The sequence below is a fragment of the Callithrix jacchus genome, chromosome 3 (genome assembly GCF_049354715.1).
Source record: "Callithrix jacchus isolate 240 chromosome 3, calJac240_pri, whole genome shotgun sequence".
Lineage (NCBI taxonomy): Eukaryota > Metazoa > Chordata > Mammalia > Primates > Cebidae > Callithrix > Callithrix jacchus.
In genome coordinates, this window is record NC_133504.1 from 127,307,278 (window position 1) to 127,328,237 (window position 20,960).

Genomic DNA, 20,960 nt, shown 5'->3' on the forward strand with positions numbered 1-20,960 from the left:
ACATCCATAGTCCCAGCTACCCAGGAGACTGAGGCAAGAGGATCACGTGAGCCCAGGAGTTTCAAGGCTAGCATGGGCAACATGGCGAGGGTTTCTCTCTCTCTCTCTCTCTCTCTCCTTTGAGACGAAGTTCTTGCTCTGTAGCCTAGGCTGGAGTGCAGTACCGTGATGCTGGCTCACTGCAACCTCCACCTCCTGGGTTCAAATGATTCAAATGATTCTCCTGCCTCAGCCTCCTGAGTAGCTGGGATTACAGACACATGCCACTGTACCCAGCTAATTTTTTGTACTTTTAGTAGAGCCAGGGTTTCACCATGTTGGCCTTGGTGAAACTGGTCTTGAATTCCTGACTTCAGGTAATCTGCTGTCCTTGGCCTCAGTTCTCTCCCAAAGAACTAGGATTACAGGCATGAGCCACTGAGCCCAGCCAAGACTTTGTCTCATTAAGGGAAAAAGAGAGAGTAAGAGAGATACAGACAGACACAAGGCTGGAATTGTACTAGGGCATTGAATTAGGAAGCATAGCTTATTTAAGATTTACTTAACTATTTTCTTGACTATCATTCTGTTTCAGGTCTAAGAATGAAAAAATCAATAGACTATGTAGCTCTGAAAAGATTTAATCAGGTGGCACTGTAAACATCTACTCTTAGGGTACACAGTGACTCAATGATGACAATGGTCTGGTCTGGTAGAAGGGGACCCTGGCCCCTTCTGTACTTCTTTTTTCTCTGGATGAGGCAACTGGATGAATGAAGCTCCTTTTCTACAGAGAAGTGCTTGAATGGGCTCAAAAATGCTTCCCATTTGTTTATGTATCCATGGTCGTGAAATCTCTTCTTAAGGTAGGCTTTCTCTAGCAGTACTGCTATAGACAACCAAATGACAGATTTTGTTAAAACCTGGGGGTTATTTTGTCCCCTTGAGATCAAGTGTCTTTGATTTAGTATGTTAATTTTTAGAATTATATTACAGTTTCCTAAGGGAACACCTTTCTGAAGCCTCAAACATACATTACATATAACTCCTTGAAGGGCTATTGTGAAAATAAAAACTAAGAAATTTAAAGTGCTTAGCAAATCATAGGTACTCAATGTCAACTGTACACTTACAACTGGATTTCTCTAAGTATATTTGCCATAATTATTCAAAGACAATAAAATGAACGGAATTTTAAAAAGCCAGCTAAGCTAAATATTAAAAACAGGAAAAGAAAAATAAGTTGACCTAAATAAACCAAATGCTGAAGTGCTACTAAACTAACCATAATATTATTAGCTTGGTAACAAAGCAAAGGAATTGTCATATATTAATTTTCACAAATGCTAAAAGGTTTTGTTCTAATAAACCGGTAATTTAGGCCAAGGCCTACTTTCTTCCCAAAAATATCAGGAAAAAAAATGACAAATAGTTCTAGAAAAGGCAACACATTAAGTCATCAACACTTCAGCCATTTAAATTTTACTGAGGCTAGGTGTAGTGGCTCTTGTCTATAATAATCCTAGCACTTTGGGAAAGGTGGGAGGATCGCCTACCCCCATGAGTTCAAGACCTGCCTGCAGGAGACAGAAGCAGGAGGGTCACTTGAGGCCAGGAGTTTGAGGTTGCAATAAGCTATGATCATGCCACGGCACTCCAGCCTGGGTGACAGAGTGAGACTGTGTCTCAAAAGATAAAATAAAATAAAATTTATCAAGTATTTATGGTGAGCAAAGGACTTTACTAAGGCAATTGAAGTTAAAAACATGAAACATCCATAGACAATGCCCTTGAGATCTAAATAACTATGACACAAGGTTTAAAAGGAATTAAGGCAGGGTTGGTAGCTCATGCTTGTAATCCCTGCACTCTGGGAGGCCAAGGCGGGCAGATCACTTGAATCTAGGAGTTGGAGATCAGCCTAGAAAACATGGTGAAACCCTGTCTCTGTCAAAAATGCAAAAATAATTAACCAGGTGTGGTGCTGCATGCCTCTAATCCCAGCTACTCGGGAGGCTAAGGTAGGAGGACTGCTTGAGCCTGGAAGGTAGAGGCTACAGTGAACTGAGATTGTACCACTTACACTCCCACCTGGGTGACAGAGTGAAACACTACCTCCAAAAAAAAGGAATTAACAGGTGGGGCATGGTGGCTCCCACCTGTAAACCCAGCACTTTGAGAGGCCTAAGCAGGCAGATAACTTGAAGTCAGGAATTCGAGACCAGCCTGGCTAACATGGTGAAACCCTGTCTCTACTAAAAATACAAAAATTAGCCAGGTGCGGTGTTAAGCGCCTGTAATCCCAACTACTCAGGAGGCTGAGGCAGGAGAACTGCTTAAACCCAGGAGGTGGAGGTTGCAGTGAACTGAGATGACATCACTACTTGCATTCCCAACCTGGGTGACAGAGCAAGATCCTACCTCAAAAAAAAAAAAAAAAAAAAAAAAAAAAAAATTAACATTAGAGACATAAGTAAAGATAAAACAGATTCTTAGGTGAGCAGTTAGGTGACACTAGCAGGCTAAGGAGGACCAGGCCTGATGGGGAATGAGGCAATAAGGAAAAGAAGCATTGAGCAATAGACCCTTTGCCCTCATGCCAGAATAGCTATGCTGGCAGAGATAATGGCTCTAAGACACTTTAGCTGGGAAGGTGCTGTCCCCAGGACTGGATACTGTGGGCTTCTCAGACAAAACACAGTACATCTCACATACACTCTAAGTTTTACCTCTCTATGAGAAAGAAAAAAGGAATCCCCACATGTAGCTTTTTCATCTCAAAAAACAAGTTCTAGCAATCTTAGAAATGCATGCAGTTTCTCACTGCACAATTAACAGTAAAAACTCTCTTCTGCTTAGGACACTATTGTTAGCTTTAAAGAGAAAGTAATATTATGAGGTTTTCAGCTGCTGAACCAACTGTCTTGAAAATCACAACTGTATCCTTTGGAAAGTTCGGATTTTAATATAGCATGAAAAAAACACAACCAACTGCAGCAGGAAAGACAAAACCAAGCTTTGAAGAGTAGCTAATATGAAAGTTGATGATACCATGTTATTTAAAACATTTTTAAATTGTTTAAAGCAGCTTGGCAATATGTATAAAAATTAAAAAATAAAAACTGGTAAAATATTCAAGTTATATACATAACAACGTACCAAAACTGTCTTGGGTAGAAAAATTCAGAAACTACTTAAATGCCTACAATAAAGGAATAGTCAAAGAAATTATGGCACATCCAGGCTGGGCGTGGTGGTTTATGCCTGTAATCCCAGCACTTTGGGAGGCTGAGATGGGCGATCACCTGAGGTCAGGAGTTCAAGACTAGCCTGGCCAACATAGTGAAACCCCATGTCTCTACTAAAAATACAAAAATTAGCCGGGCATGGTCGCAGGCACCTGTAATTCCAGCTACTTGGCAAGAGAATTGATTGAAACTGGGAGGTGGAGGTTGCAGTGAACCGAGACTGTGCCAATGCAATCCAGCCTGGGCAATAAGAGTGAAACTCTGTCTCAAAAAAAAAACAAAAAACAAAAGAAAAAAATTATGGCACATCCAATAACTGAAGACATTAAACAAAATGATACAAATTTCAAATTTCAGTTTGTCCGTATGGAAAGATATTGCAGAGGAAAAAAGGCAGATGACACAGCACATGTGTGGTATGATCTTACATGTACACAATTGTGTGAGTTTGCAAGTGAACCTTTAGTATATACATTGAAAAAGAAAATCCAGTACTAAATCTTAACAGTGGTTATCCCTGGGTATTAGAAATTTAGATGCATTCTATTATTTCGTCTTTTATACTTTTCTGTATCTTGTGACTTTTATAATGCAAATATGTCACCTCTATAACTCAAGTTGTTTTCATTAAAAATATCTACACATAATAATACTAAAGATATTTTCTTTTCTTTTTTTTTTGAGACAGGGTCTCAACTCTTGTCACCCAGTGGAGTACAGGGGCTCAATCAAAGCTCACAGCAGCCTCAACCCCCTGGGCTCAAGTAATCCTCCCATCTTCTCACCTCAGCCTCCTGAGTAGCTGTGACCACAGGCATGCACCACCACACTCAGCTAGTGCTTTTTTTTTTTTTTTTGAGACGAAGTTTCGCTCTTGTCCAGGCTGGAGTGCAGTAGCGTGATCTCAGCTCACTGCAACCTCTGCCTCCTAGGTTCAAGCAATTCTCCTGCACTGGTCTCCGTAGCTGGGATTACAGGTGTCCGCCACCACGCCCAGCTAATTTTTTGTGTTTTTAGTAGAGATGAGGTTTCACCATGTTGGACAGGCTGGTCTTGAACTGACCTCAGGTGATCCACCTGCTTCGGCCTCCCAAAGTGCTGGGATTAAAGGCGTAAGCCATGGCACATGGCCACACCCAGCTAATTTTTTATTTTTTTGTTGACTCAGGGTTTCACCACGCTGCTCAGGCTGTCCTGAGCTCAAGCAATCCACCTGCCTTGGCTTCCCAAAATGTTGGGTTTACACGTGTGAGCCATCATGCCCAGCCAGTATTTTCTTTAGAAACATTATTTTCAACACATTGACATACAATTTTGAGAATAGTTAATTATGATAAAAAATAAATAATTACTTAGCAGCCATTTGGGGACAAGTCTGTTTCACTGTTCCTCTACACATATGTTTCTAAGCTCATCAAATCCTTGTATTTATCCTCTGGAAAAGCTCAAATACCAAAAATTACAAAGCGTAGATTTTACTATTTACAACGCTGTACTCAAAAGCACTTCATAGCAGTCACAGTGGACTGGTAGGGACTAAAGGAATCACAATGAAAAACTTGCACAATTATATACCCTCCGCCTCCCCTTCAAGAGGGGCACCATCAAAAAAGCAAAATACAGAACCAGCTACTAAAGAGTAAAGAATATGGTAGATGCTCTCAAACGACAGCACTTGCTCTTTCCAACCAGGCTTGGGAATCTGACAATGTGAATTCGGTTCTGAGCTCTATCACTGAGCGGCAGTTATCTTATCTGGCACAGCATTTCCCTTTGGAAAAGGATTCATTATTTCAGTGGTTCGTTTAGGACAAATGACTTTTGGGTGTTAAGAAGCTGATAACCCAAAGAAGAGTTAGTGTGAATTCTGTTATGAAGGGCACAAATTAAAGATTAAAGTAGAAACTGTTCCACGAAAGGTCCAGAAAAGGTTCACCAATAGAAGAAAAGACTGTAAGGCACTGTGGTTAATGTCAGTGCCCTGAAGCCAACGCCAGTGCAGGAGCTCAAGCAGATAGGAAGAAACTGAAAGCAGTGCTGAAACAGGAAGGAAAAGCTGATTTTATGCAGAGTATGTTATGGTCAGCTCACAGGCAGTATGTAGCTCTCTTGTGGTTTAGATAGGAACTGGCATACAAGTACAAAGCTATTTATATTTCTCATCCAGATTTAGAATTTTACAAAATCCTGGAAGCTAAGTGGGTAAAACTTACCTTGAAAGGGTGACTAGCCAGGTTATTTTCAGGGCAGAGCAACAAGAAGGGATGAACCTTGTCCAAAGAACTTTGTCCCATAGGCTTCTGAGACTATTAAAAGCTACAATCTTCTCACTTTGAGAAGTTCACTGACCCTGCCTTCTGAACACATAATCACAGCTCAGGGAACCTGACAGTGTAAATCTAAGGCTGACTGCATTGGTGGCAACAAATGTTTCTGTAATCTCACCAAGGGCCAATTACAAAAGGGGGTGTGCCACAGTGAAAGCAAAGAACAGTAACACAATTCTGTGAAAAAGAGAATCCCAATGACTCAGGTTTTATTTTCCAAGTACTTAGAAAAGGAATAAATCAAATGTGCTGTAAATACTTCTAAATCTAGACACTGTGGGCCACTCTATACACTGCAAGCAGTATTTAAACAGCTATGAAAACAAAGCATGCCAGTAAATAAAAACAGATCTATGTTTGAAAACATTCAAAACAAAATGCCTAATAGAAATATTTAAAAATTATATTGGAAAATAAAATAAAAATTATATTGGAATTGAATCTAAAGCAGCAGCTCTGCTGTGAGGCAAATGTTCCCACTCACAGATGTGTGAAACTGTCATAGAAGGTACTGATATAAACAAATATCTGTTGGATGGAGGACCGTACACCAACAATTTTTATAAATGTTTTCCTTTGAAAAAGGAGCACCTGTTTTCTGATTAGAGTAATATGTCCTCTTGTAGAATATTTGGAAGATATAAAGACATATGAATAATATTACAAAAATCACCCATAATTCCACTATCCAGAGATAACCAACTTTTATATTTTTGATACATTTTCTTTTACTTGTGTTTATGTATACCTGTTCTTTAAAAAATTGTGACTATAGTAAATATGCAGCTTAAGAGAGAGCTTTTAAAAGTTATATCCAAACATTATCCTACATATCAAATATTGTTCCATAAGAATTTTTAGTGCAAGGTATTCTAAAACTTTTTGAATAATTTTCCTCTTAGGCTATTTAAGTTGCTCTCAAGATTCTGTTACAGGAAGTCAGAATACCATGATAAATACACAGTACATATACAAACTTTTTGTTTGTATCTCTTATTATTTCCTTAAGCTAGATGTCTGGTACAATCGCTGAGAATTAATTTTTTAGGGTCTTTGGTTCACAATGACAAAGTGATTTCTATAAAGGATGTAGCACTTTGGGAGGCTGAGGGGAGCAGATCACCTGAGGTCAGGAGTTCAAGACCAGCCTGACCAACATGGAGAAACCCTGTCTCTACCAAAAATACAAAATTAGCCGGGTGTGGTGGCACATGCCTGTAATCCCAGCTACTCAGGAGGCTGAGGCAGGAGAATCACTTGAACCTGGGAGGCAGAGGTTGTGGTGAGCTGAGATCACACCTCTGTACTCTGGACTTAACGAGAGTGAAACTCTGTCTCAAAAAATAAATAAAAATAAAAGATGTACCAATGCACATTCCTACTAGCAGAGGCTCCAATTCTTCCCATATTCCCATCAATACTACGTATTATTAATGGATATATTTAAAACAACAAATTATTATTCCAAACTTGTATTTTCCAAATAATATACTATTGGTCCAGAATATGAGATAAACAATTAAAAATAAGGAAAACATTAGAAACCATAAATTAAATTGTATGTAACGGAGGAAGACAAAATATTTTCTTTTAAAATGATTTCATGGAGTAACAGGGAATCCTGAATTCACCAGAAGTTTGTTGGATATCTACCATAAACAGTACACAGTACTATTAGGCCTTCTGACGAATGCCAACGAAAAGGGTTGCCCCGAAGACCTTTTTATATAATTTCAGAAATAAGGAATCCCATAAATTAAATAATTGGAGAATGATTCCCAGCTTATTCAAACAAATGTCCCAGACACTACCCAGTGAATCAGGACATGAAAGGTGTGAGATTTGTTGGAAAAGGACTTATAGATGAAGGGAGTCAGGGGTCCATTATCCTTTCTGATTTAACACTGGTATGAAGAATCACAAGTCGGACTCATAAAACAAAAAGAATAATCAGGGTTTTACTGAAGCACAGCCTGACTGGAACAGTAAGTGTATTGAAAAGGAGTTTGAAAAAACATTGAATAAATAAAATCAACCAAAAAAGGGCACGAGAATGCTTGACTAAAAGAGTAATGACTACTTGTAGCTACTATTTCCAACAATCCATAATCACAAATATTACTGCTATCACAAACTGCTTGATTATCAGGCTGAGGGCGGTGGCTCACACCTTTAACCCCAGCACTTTAGGAGGCTGAGGCGGGGTGGATTGCTTGAGCCCAAGAGTTTAAGACCAGCCTGGCCAACATGGCAGAACCCTGTCTCCACTAAAAATACAAAAATTAGCTGGGCGTAGTGGTGTGTGTCTGTAGTCCCAGCTACTTAGGAGGCTGAGGCATGAGAATCGCTCCAACCTGGGAGACAGAGGTTGCAGTGAGCCAAGATTGTGCTACAGCACTTTACCCTGGGCAACAGGGTGAGACTCCATCTCAAAACAAAAACAAACCAAAACAAAACAGAACAGCTTTTCTTACTGCTTTTGTAAATCTGCTTCAGAGAGCTAAATTTAGCATATAGATGTGTTGCTTGCCAGCAGGTCAGTTTCAGCATTTTTGCTGTTTGGTAGTATATGCACAATTGTGTAAATATTTTTATGTACTTTATAAAAGTGAGTGAAAAGAGGAAAAAGAAAACAAGTGGACAAAAAGCTCAGTCTCTACTTTAATAGATGGCAATGACTAAGCATGTCCCAGCTGGGATGCTTTTGCCTTATCTGGATGTTGACTGTACCTACCAACGCTGTGTTCAATTGTGTATAAAACTTCTGGATGGCTGGGCGTGCTGGCTCACGCCAGTAATCCCAGCACTTTAGTAATCCCAGCACTTTGAAAGGCTGAGGCGGGTGGATCATGAGGTCATGAGTTCAAGACCAGCCTGGACAACATGATGAAACCCTGTCTCCACTAAAAATACAAAAAAAATTAGCTGGGCACCGTGGCAGGGGCCTGTAATCCCAGCTACTCAGGAAGCTGAGGCAAAATTGCTTGAACCTGGGCGGTGGAGGTTGCAGTGAACTGAGACTGTGCCACTGCACTCCAGCTCGAGTAACAGAGAAAGACTCTGTCTCAGGAAAAAGAAAAAAAGAACTTCTGGAAATATGTCACCAGGGACTGAGAAAAAGAATCCTATTTTTGCATGCAGGCCTACTGCTGGACTTACACTCTAGAATTCTGGGACAGGAGTGTTGTCTGTGGGTTGAGCCATTGGCTGTCTGAGTTTGGATCCTGCTTTTACCACTTATTACATCCTCAAATGTCAGTTTATTGTATTTATTTTTATTTTTGAGATGGAGTTTTGCTCTGTCACCCAGGCTGTAGCACAGTGGTGCAATCTTTACTCACTGCAACCTCTGCCTCCCAGGTTCAAGCGATTCCCCTGCCTCAACCTTCCAAGAACTGGGATTATAGGTGCCCGCCACCACATCCTGCTATTTTTTTTTTTTTTTTTTTTTAGTAGAGATGGGGTTTCACCATGTTGGCCAGGCTAGTCTTGAACTCCTGACCTCAGGTGATCCACCCACCTCAGCCTCCCAAAGTGCTGGCATTACAAGTGTGAGCCACCACACCTGGCCAAATATCAGTTTCTTTATTTGTAAACTGAGGGTAGGTAATAACCGTATGTAATCTCAAAAGGTTGCTGTAAGAATTAAATGAGATAATACATGTATAACACTTGGAGTAAATAATTCCTGGCAGAAAGTAACTAATCAGGCCAGATGTATATTTTATCGCATTAAACTGATCATCTGTGCATCATCTCTCAATGTCAGATTCCTTATCCCTAAAAGAAGGTTAATAGAAAAGCACATATTTCGGCCGGGTGCACTGGCTCATGCCTGTAATCCCAGCACTTTGGGAGGCCGAGGCAGGTGATCACCTGAGGTCCGGAGATTGAGATCAGAATGGCCAACATGGTGAAACCCTGTCTCTACCAAAAACACTGAAATTAGTCGGGAATGGTAGTGGGCACCTATAATCCCAGCTACTTGGGAGGCTAAGGTAGGAGAATCACTTGAATCTGGGAGGTAGGAGTTGTAGTGAGCTGAGATTGTGCTATTGCACTCCAGCACAGGTGACAAGAGCGAGACTCGGTCTTAAAAGAAGAAAAGAAAACAAAAGCACATATTTCTTGATAACTGATAAATTTTTAATCAATTATTTTATTTATAGAGGTCCAAGAAAGGACAATGCTAAAACTTGAGTTTAAGCTACTACTAATGTTTATCTTCAGTCTGTCAGATAAATAACTTGTTTAGACTACTCTATAAAGTTAGACACAAAAATAGAAATATAAATAAAATGGCAATGCATTTAAGAATATGGCTTAAACTGCTGTGGCTCCAGCTACTGCTTCATGAATAACCACTAATATAAATAGCTACCATTTATGGGGTGCTTTACATTAATTATCTCATCTAATCCTCCTAACCTCTTGTTACCATTAATATCCCCAGTTAAGAGGAGAGAAAAACTCAAGTATGATGGCTCACATATGTAATCCCAGCACTTTGGGAGACTGAGGTGGGCAGATCATTTGAGGTCAGGAGTTCAAGACCAGTCTGGCCAACATGGGGAAACCCCATCCCTACTAAAAATAAAAAAATTAACTAGCTTGTGGTGGTGGGTGCCTGTAATTCCAGCTACTGGGGAGGCTGAGGCTGGAGAATCACTTGAAACCGGGAGGTGGAGGCTGCAGTGAGCTGAGATGGTGCAATTGCACTCTAGCCTGGGCAACATTTGAGACTCCGTCTCAAAAAAAACCTGGCCAGGCATGGTAATCCCAGCACTTTGGGAGGCCGAGGCAGGCAGATCATGAGGTCAGGAGCTTGAGACCAGTCTGGCCAACATAGTGAAACCCCCTCTCTACTAAAAATACACAAAATTAGCTGGGTGTGGTGGCAGGCACCTGTAATCCTAGCTACTCAGGAGGCTAACACAGGAGAATCGCATGAACCCGGGAGGCAGAGGTTGCAGTGAACTGAGATTGCATCACTGCACTTCAGCCTGGGCGACAGTGCGAGACTGTCTCAAAAAAAACCAAAACAACTCAAGCATAAATTGATAACTTGTGCAACATCACATGACTACTGAGTAGTGGGGTTAGGAACTGAATCCAGGTCCATGCCACAAAATCTATACTTTTAACCACTATCCTATATTATCTCTAAATTAATGACCATCACAGTAGCCAAAAGCACAAATTGCCAAATAAATCCCATTATTGTATTAATTCCTTTACTGTTCTGAAATATACCCCATATTAAGAGCAATAAAGTTTTCCATAGTCTAATTAATATCCACGCAACTCAAACAGACTCTTTAGGTATCCAGCAAATTTATTCAGTCATTTTGAATTCTGTGTCAAAATTTTATTTAGAAATTTTTAAATCTCAAGGCCTCATTAAAAAAAAAAAAAAAGTTTCCAAATCTGCACAGCAAATATCCTTTTGTAGTCAGAAAAAAGTCTTATTTAAGAAATCCAACTCAGCTTCACTTTAAAAAGCACACAAAAATTATTTTAAATTGAGATTAATAACTTGCCTGCCACTCAAACCATATAAATATCCAAAAAATGAAAATGGAGTAGGAGCATGGATGAAAAAAGAAAATAGACCAAAAGCTGGACATTTAGTTTAAGAACAAGGAATTTGACTTAGATCATAAATTCTATTCAAAAAATCTGTCTGAAACACTTTACAGAGTAAAGGCAATATATGCAAATAACATTTTCTCTTTTGAAATGTGATACTACTGGCTGGGCATGGTGGCTCACGCCTATAATCCCAGCACTTTGGGAGGCCGAGGCAGGTGGATCACGAGGTCAAGAGATCGAGACCATCCTGGTCAACAAGGTGAAACCCTGTCTCTACTAAAAATACAAAAAAATTAGCTGGGCATGGTGGTGCGTGCCTATAGTCCCAGCTACTCGGGAGGTTGAGGCAGGAGAATTGCTTGAACCCAGGAGGCGGAGGTTGCGGTGAGCTAAAATCCTGCCATTGCACTCCAGTCTGGGTAACGATACAAAACTCCGTCTCAGAAAAAACAAACAAACAAAAGAAATACGATACTACTGCTGTCTTTTAAGCTAATTTCAATTTATAGAGATCCCAGGCTTATGATGGTTCAACTTACGATATTTGAACTTTACAATGGTGAGAAAGTGATATGTGTTCAGTAGAAACCCTACTTCAAATTTTGAATTTTGATCTTTTCCCAAGCTAGCAATATGCTGGATGATCCTCTCTCACGATGCTGGGCAGTGGCAGCGAGCCGCAGCTCCCAGTCAGCCACACCATTAGCCACAGATCAGGATAAACAACCAATATGCTACAGGGTACTGTGCTGCCAGATGATTTTGTACAACTGTTGGCTAATTTAAGTGTTCCAAGCATGTTTATGGCAGGCTAGGCTAAGCTATTTAAGCTATTAGGTTTGGTAGAGTAGGTGTATTAAATGCATTTCCATTTTATTGTATTTTCAACTTAGGGCGGGTTTCTCAGGACATAACCCCATCTTAATTCGAGGGGTATCTGTAGTCACTTGAGACAACACGAGTCAGAATTTCATTCTTTAAAAATTCTCTTTAAAGTGTCAAAACTTTTATTAACATAAACATTTCTAATTAGGTAAGCTTGTTAAGGGTAAACGTGTTGTAAACTGAGTCATAGCTACAGTTGGTTTTGTTGTTAAACATTCAATAATACTGTAGGTAATACTATAGCCTGCCCTTCATGTATATGCACATGTGTATACACAACATGTATTGAGGAATTTCTTTAAAAAAATCTTTTTTTTTTTTTTTTTTTTTTGAGATGTTGTTTCGCTCTTGTTTCCCTGGCTGGGGTGCCATGGCGTGACCTCAGCTCACTGCCACCTCCGCCTCCTGGGTTCAAGTGATTCTTCTGCCTCAGCCTCCCAAGTACCTGGGATTATGGGCGCCGGCCACCACCCTCAGCTAATTTTTTGAAATCCCAGCACTTTGGGAGACCAAGGTGGGCAGGATCACCTGAGATCAGGAGTTGGAGACCAGCCTAGCCAACATGGTGAAACCCCGTCTCTACTGAAAATACAAAAATTAGGGCACAGCGTAATCCCAGTTACTAGGGAGGCTGAGGCAGGAGAATCGCTTGAACCCAGGAGGCAGAGGTTGCAGTGAGCTGAGAACGCACCACTGCATTCCAGCCTGGGTGACAGAGGGACTCTGTCTCAAAAAAGAAAGAAAGAAAAGAAATAAAGCTTTATTATTTTTCTGATCCTAGAATTATATGCAACTTGTTTGAAGAATGTTACTCCAAGAAATTCAGATACACATAAGCACATGACTTTAAAAAAAAAAAAAATCAAGAAAACAAAACATATAATTTCATCTCAGTAATAATACCACTTCTGAAATTAATATAATGATGTTTAAAGGTCTAACTGAAGTGTTCTGCTTCCATTCTTGAGAAAAACAAAGAACAGATGTTCTCTAAAATTTTCGTGGTGCTTTAAAAGTTCCTTTACTTTGAAATTCCACTTACTTCCAACATTGCTTTGGTTAAAAAAAAAAAAAGAAAGAAAGAAAAGAAAAGAAAAGAAAAGAAAAGAAAAGAAATCCTACTATGCTTTCAGAAACTTAAAAAAAAAAAAAAAGAGTATCTCTGAGAGGTCAATGGTGGTACATGAAAATGCAAAATGAATTTTCTATAAACAAGTCTGCTCCTCTAGTGCTGATATAGCACAAGAAAAGTAAGCCAGGATTCCAACTCTTAATGGAAATTAGGGTACAGACTTAAGCCAGAATATGTAATCTGGAAAAGTGTAAATTAGATTAATGCATCTGTGGGGTGGGTGGAAGGCTCAATTGAAAGAGTGATGGCCAAGGCTCATGCCTGTAATCCCAGCACTTTTGGAGGCCAATGTGGGTGGATCACCTGAGGTCAGGAGTTGGAGACCAGCCTGACCAACATGGAGAAACCCCGTTCTCTACTAAAAATACAAAATTAGACAGGCAGGGTGGTGCATGCCTATAATCCCAGCTCTTCGGGAGGCTGAGGCAGGAGAATCACTTGAACCTGGGAGGCAGAGTTTGCAGTGAACCAGGATCACGCCATTGCACTCCAGCCTGGGCAACAAGAGCCAAAACTCTGTCTCAAAAAAAAAAAAAAAAAAAAAAAAAGGAAAAGAAAGAAAGTGATGAGTGATTGGCAGTCACAATCTCTTAATCATTAGGAATTCAAACGTTCTCTTCCTTCTACATTCCTATTGGTAAAGGGAACCCAGCTTCTGCAGCCAGAAGCCAGGGAGTAATCCCAGGCACCATCTCACCTTCATCCTCTAGCTATCCCCAGCCCGTCAGTCATCTGGTACATTCTACTTTTCCAGGAACTGTTCCTTTTGTGTTCACTCTGCCTTAGTTTGAGATTGTCCTCTCCTACTCAGACCATTTTAATAGTTATAGTTAGGGGTCCCTGAGAGCTTATATGCTTCTGATTCATCCACTATAGTTTCCAGAGTGATCATTCCAATAAAACTCTTATTTCATGTTACTCCCAGATATAAAGCACCAGTAGCTTTTCACTACAGAATCAAGTTCAGGCTTTTCAGTATGAGTAAGATTTCTATAGTCAAGCCCCTGCTTATCTTTCCAGCCTTGCTGCCTGTTATGCCAAACAGAAGCCCCAGTGTGATCCCGTTTGCTATTCCCTGGCTTGTCCAGCTCACTATGTATTGTTTCTCCCTATGTTAGTCTGGTGATCACCTAGTTATCTCTTAAGGTCTCACTAAATGAAGCCTCTCCTGTGGAATCAATCTTAGGCTCTTGCCTTTAGGGGAAATCTATTTGCAATTAAACATGTTGTAGATTTACTTCTGGCTTTTAAAAATAAGAGTATGTAAAACAAAAGAGAGATCATCTCATTGACCACCAATAAGCATTGAGATAATGAAGTGAATATTTTTATTCTCATTTATTTAAGAGTTAAAGTAGGCAGAAACTCTAGGTCCAGGCCTATACCGTGGACTGCTCAGTGAAGGGCCAGGAATTCTGGTTTTAAGAAAATAAAATGCGGAAACCACAGAGCATCTATTGCTGAGTACACATAGTCTCCATCATTTTAAGAGGAAACATTATGCTTTTTGCCTATTTTCTTTTGTGGGAGTGAGGAGACTCCACTCTAGGATTTGTGTGTCAGATGTTTTTTCCCTCTATGAATCAGCCCGGGAAGTAGTCTGAATACTCCTGTGTCCAGACATCAGGAGTTCCATTTTGTCAACAAGGTGAGATTCACATAATCATTGGTCTGGTGACCACCACTTAAATGCTTATAGCTAAATTAAATCTAGTAACTGTCAATGGTATTAAAATTAAAGTAGATATTTCTTGGGACCAAATGACTGTTTAAATATCCAGAGTTTGCTGATGGAGCAAGAAAATAATACTCATAGGCTTTCATGGGCCTATGCTTTCCTTCATTATTTTCAATTCTAATAATTTAAAATAATGGCTTTTCTTGCCCAATTTAATGTAACATTCTAAAATGCACTGTCAGCATTTCTCTTATTTCCTCCCAAATCCTCTACAGTTGATTAAAGGTCTTGGAAACTCTTTATTTATCTGATTTATTTAATCAGCAGAGATATAGCTTATTGCTTAGGTTACAGCTCTCACACATTTTCTGTATTAGTGAGAAATGTGTTGCTACAGATTTCTCTATGAAGAATTCAAACGGTAATACCTCAAACACTTACATGGACTAAACAGCTCACTTTTGCTTACCCATGAAAATCTTGCTCAAAAAACACATATTCAAAGTACTAAAATTGTTAAAAATTATTTTTGAGACACTAATAACCTATATTTCATAATTAAAGGAATATTTCATACTGTGTGACTCTCAAAATAGATGGAAATATGATTTTTCAAACAAAATATGTAAACTGAGGCAGTTGCCAGAAGACCTCTTGGTAGCCTTCAAAAACTGTATTTCCTTCCCTAGACTTTTAAAGTTTTGGAGTCTGTTTTAAGTAGTACTGGAACTGTTGGATGTAGGGATGTTTTGATGAAAATACAGAATAAAAAATAATAAAAGAAATAGTACTGGCATTGTATAGAATTTCAGCTGATGTCTTATAACTTGTGCAGATAACGGAACTTACAGCCAAAGAAAGCTGTCCAATTAACAAACCAATTGTTAAAAGATGCAAAAGGTCTTAAAAACCACTTAAACATTGTTCTTAAAGACACACCCAAAATGACTGCTTTGTGTTCTGTGATATTAACCACTCCAAAAACTTTCTCAAGGATAAGGCTGACTGGGAAGATAAAATCCTTATTAAACACAATGGGCGATATCTGAGTCATGATAAGATTTCAACTCAAGGTCAAAGGCAGAGAATCACCTTTCCTAACCCCATCTGCTAGGTACAATTCACCTCTGGTCTTCTCTGTCCTATAGATGTTCCTATCAGGCAGATGTTTATAAAGAATTTCTCCCAACATGTAAGCATTTTTGTTTCCATCGGTATAAGGACAGAGAGTAAACCCTAGCTAAGACACCACTGTACTAAAAACAAAACAATTTGTAGCTATAACTCAAATCAATTCTCTTTCTGTGGCATTAAGAAAATTAAAGGGTAGAAGTGGAAAACCTCTCATAAATTAGGAAGAGTCCTGGAAAAAAGTCACAAGTCAAGAGACCACAAAGATCTCAGAGGTACTGACAGCAGAAATCTCAAATGGATCATAACAGTTACCACAAATAATTTATAAAAAGCAATGGCCAATAGATTCCAATATTATCATTCTACAGGGATCCCATATTAATCACATTTAATCTTTCCAAGGCATTATGCTTTTTTAGGCATCCATATTCAATAAATAAACATTGAATGTTATTTTCTCATCTAACCTAATAATCCATATTGTTAAAAAAGACAATATTTTATCAAATATTTCCTAGATGTCATAACCTGCTTAACATTATATCCTCATGACAGGATACCCCCTGGTGTTTCTACTGTGTTAATCATGTACAATCCTATTAACTATAGTCATGTTGTCTTAACTTAGTGTTATAAATCACTACAATTTTTATAACATTTTCATATATGAACAAAATTAATAGCTTTTTCATTATTGATTGGGATGAGATGTGGTAAGTGACTTCAAATGTTTTCTTTAGAGGCTTAAAGACAAAGAACTCCAAACAAGTATCCAGCATCTTTTGAAAGGACACCTCAAGGAGTAGGAAAAAAACTATTTTTTCCCCCATGAGCAAGAGAAGGGGATCTGGGTGCTGAGTACAGGTTCTTTCTACCTCTCCCTGATCCTCCCAGCTCTCCCCTATAAGAATGAGGATGCTGGGGAGATACTAGCAAACAGGATCTGACCATACCTTCATGGGTAGGCTCTGGGTCAGGTGTAAGTGAGATGTCATCCAGCTCCCGCAGACAGAGCCATTCTCCATCCATGGACACTCGGAATTTGCAAAGGTAGATGGTCTCCATGGCAGCCTGTGTGATCTTGTCAGTGGTGGGGGTTGGCATATCGGTCGGAGGCGTCAGAGCAGACATGATGACTCAGCTGGGACCACAACACACACACAAACACACACACACAGACACACACACACACACCCCACAAATAATAAATATAACCTCCTCTCCAAAAACACCCAATACAAAGCTCTGAAACAAAGCTTTCAAGAAAAGCGGTAGGGGAGGTTTTTAAAAAAAAAAAAAAAAAAAAGAAAGAAAAATACCTTATAATTTAAGAACCAACTGCTCAAGATAAACAATTCTACACTATCTTATAGACAGTTCCTACCACATAGCAAAATAAGACGATGCTTGTCTTCTCCCAGCTTCCTCTTCTTTTATCTTCCCTTCCCTGCCCCCCACCTTTTTTTCAGCTGAGCTATAGGCTTTAAATCCTGCACAGCCGATGCTGCCTTAGATGGCTTTAAAAATCTGGTCTCGATATGAGTAAGTGAAAAATCCTCCTCCTTTGTGCAGAAAAAAAATGTAAAAGAAAAACCTGAACAAAAAATAAACCTGTATTTTCAATGTAGCTTAAAAAAAAAATCCTGAGCTGCAGAAATCACTTCCAGGATCTGCTCAGATAAGCCGGGATGCTGAGTTCTCATAGGATTGGCCGTGTGCAGTAAGCAGGGTGTTGACCAAAATGGCTGACTAATGAACTGAACTGAAAATTCAGGCCCATGTGACCAGCTGCTCTGAACGTAGAGCAAGCAATTCCCAGGATGCTTTATAGATGCTGCTGATGCTGGGAGAGCAATTAGGCTGCTCTCTCTCATCCTGTACAACCCACTTCCAGACTGTGCTAGTCAAACTGTGATCAGACATAACACAATGCACATACCCTCATCAATTCCTCTTACTTTGGGATCAAGGACTGAATAAAAGGAGGACAATTTATACTGGATAATAATCTATAGTAAAGATAGTAAAAGAGGCAGTTGATTTAACAACCACATAATTCACCTCTATTATTCTTATCTACATAGCTATCAAAATTCTTTACTATGCTAAATGTTACATTTTAAGAAATACTAAAGCATAAAAAATTGAGGCTCTTAGAAGAAAAGAAAACAAAAAGAGGAAAAAAAAGCTAAAGCAGATTTTCAATTTAAATATCTTATTCTTGGGCATTTGTGATTTCCTTCTTCAAGGTACAAAAACCTGACCTTTTAGGTTATGCAGAAATGCAAGAAAAAACTTCAAGTTAAAAAAGTAAAATCTTTCCCAATTAATGGCCATTTATTAGCATGAAATATGTTTCTATGCAGAAAATTAAAACCGTGTTATATTTTAAAAATCCTCCCATTCGATAACATACTGAAGCTACATTATGATATTTTCTTAAATCAACTCATACACACACACACACACACACACACACACACACACACACACACAGAGTCCTATATTATCCAATGAGGCATTTATACATTGGTAGCAAAAAGGCAGGTACTTGCTTTATGAACTACATAAGTTACAAGGAGAAGAATGATAATAATTTTCTTTGAAAATGTTTTGGACAGTTGAAAGCAAGCATTTGTTTGTTTGTTTTTGTATATAAGGGTTCCAGTTTTCAGGAGGAGTATACAAATACAAGAAATAAGATCTGAGACTAATTATTCCTCTCTGGGGATTAACAGAAGGACATCTTGATTTACCTAATTTCTAAAAACTAAAAGAAAAAATTCTCCTTGAATATTGTTAAAATCTTGAATGCTTAATCCTAATTTGACACTGAACTCAAAGAAAAAAAAATGCTAAGAATCAAATTCTGTAGAGAAACTGGCATTTTCATATTGTTAGAAGGAGGGGCTGAATGGTCAGGAGTGGTAGCTCATGCCTGTAATTTCAGCACTTTGGGAGACTGAGGCAGGAGGATCACCTGAGGTCAGGAGTTTGAGACCAGCCTAGCCAACATGGTGAAACCCCATCTCTACTAAAAACACAGAAAAATTAGCTGGGCGTGGTGGTGCCCACCTGTAATCCCAGCACTTTGGAAGTCCGAGGCAGGCAAATGGCTTGAGCTCAGGAGTTTGAAACCAGCCTGGGCAACATTGGCAAAACCCCATCTCTACAAAAACCAAAATTAGCCAGGCGTGGTGGCATGGACATGTGGTCCTAGCTACTTGGGAGACTGAGGTGGGAAAATCACGTGAGCCCAGAAGGGCTGCAGTGAGCCTAGATTGCACTACTGAACTGTAGCCTGGGAGACACAGTGAGACCTTGTCTCAAAATAAAAAATAAAATAAAATAAGTAGACTGTACTATATACTGGTACAACATAAGAAGGCATATATATAGGCTTATTTATAATTGGGGAAAATCAGTAAGTTACTAAGGAAAGCAAAATATTCCTGGTTTTATTTCTATCTCATTCTCCCTCATCATCACCCTACATCTGGACTCAGAGCCACTCATTCATTCAACAAATATTCACTAAGAGGTGCTCCACATGCCAGGCAGCAATCCAGGCATTATGCACGCAGCAGTAAGATAGGAATACCTTTTCCAGGAAGCAGAGTTTATATATCCAAATACTGAACACAAGCCTTCATTTAACACATTCTCATTTAATTACAGTTCAATTCCTTTCTAGCCAAAAATATTCCCATCTTATGTATCAGTACATAAAGAGGACAGTTTATAGATTCACTTTATACCACACAATACTTAAAGATATAGTAAGTAGTCATTAAAAACGTCAGATTACATAGGATGTTCCTGAAACCACAACTCCAAACAGCCCTAGCTATCTGGACTTGTGATATCAAAACTCTCAATCACTGATACATTTTTTTTTTTTTGAGACTTGTCCTGTTCCCAGACTGGAGTGCAATGGCATGATCTCGGCTCATTGCAACCTCCACCTCCTGGGTTCAAGCAATTCTCCTGCCTCAGCCTCCCAAGTAGCTGGGATGATAGGTGCATGCCACCATGCCCGGCTAATTTTTTGTATTTTTAGTAGAGACAGGGTTTCACAATGTTGACCAGGTTGGTCTCGAACTCCTGACCTTGTGATCTACCTGCCTCGGCCTCCCAAAGTGCTGGGATTATAGGCCTGAGCCACTGCCAGGCCACTGATACATTCTTAAACTAGAACAAGGAACATGTGAATAAATCTGAATGCCATGTGTCTGACTGGGGTCCAAAATGTGAATTCAGCCTTGTCACAAACCATGGCAATCTCTTCATCAGCCAGTAAGCATTTACTAACTTGAACAGATCTAGATTGATTGCAACATACTAACCCAACAGGAACATCAAGGTTAGTAAGAAACTAACCTTGGTTAACATTCCTTCCAAAGATTCATACCACCCTACCTCTCTCCAGGTAGAGGACACAGAGAGGCAAGCCCAAAACAACTAAAGCTTTGTCAAGGAAAGAAAAACATGCCTGTGTTGGTATCCTTGAAGTTCCCGTATTTACCAGTTTGAGGTATTAGTAGCCATTTCAGAAATAAGACCCACAGGTGGACAAGAAAACCTGTACTTCTAGGCCAGGCACGGTGGCTCATGTCCGTAATCCTAGCACTTCGGGAGGCGAGGCAGGCAGATTACCTGAGGTCAGGAGTTCGAGACCAGCCTGGCCAACATGGCAAAATCCTGTCTCTATTAAAAATACAAAAAAATTACCTCATGCCTGTAATCCCAGCTACTTGGGAGGCTGAGGCAGGAGAATCATTTGAATCTCGGAGGCAGAGGTTGCAGTGAGCCAAGATCATGCCACTGCACTCCAGCCTGGGCAGAAAAGAAAAAAGAAAAGAAAAGAAACCTGTATTTCTACACTGTTCTTTAGGTAAACACCATTGAATCTTCAGCATGAGCAGTTAATTATAGTTCACAGGCAATGAAGTTACTATAAACCGTACTATTTGCAGTAACTTATA

General features: G+C 39.4%; 1 protein-coding gene across 23 annotated transcripts in view; it reads right to left on the minus strand.

Moving 5' to 3' along the window:
* Positions 1-20,960, minus strand: part of RUFY3 (RUN and FYVE domain containing 3) — a 104,446-nt gene that overhangs the window by 68,621 nt on the left and 14,865 nt on the right. For 4 of the 23 annotated variants that reach the window (XM_078367126.1, XM_008993206.5, XM_035293603.3 and 1 more), the window contains exons 1-2: positions 17,360-17,774; positions 16,929-17,231 (exon numbers count right to left, since the gene is read on the minus strand). The exons of 13 other annotated variants lie outside the window; for them this stretch is intronic. In XM_078367126.1, coding sequence (XP_078223252.1) covers positions 16,929-17,106 — 178 coding nt within the window. In that variant the 5' untranslated portion in view covers positions 17,107-17,231; positions 17,360-17,774. Of the gene's footprint in view, positions 1-5,440; positions 5,623-16,928; positions 17,775-20,960 lie in introns of those variants that run through there. 6 more of the 23 variants (XM_078367128.1, XM_008993208.5, XM_008993205.5 and 3 more) reach the window with 2 other exon arrangements.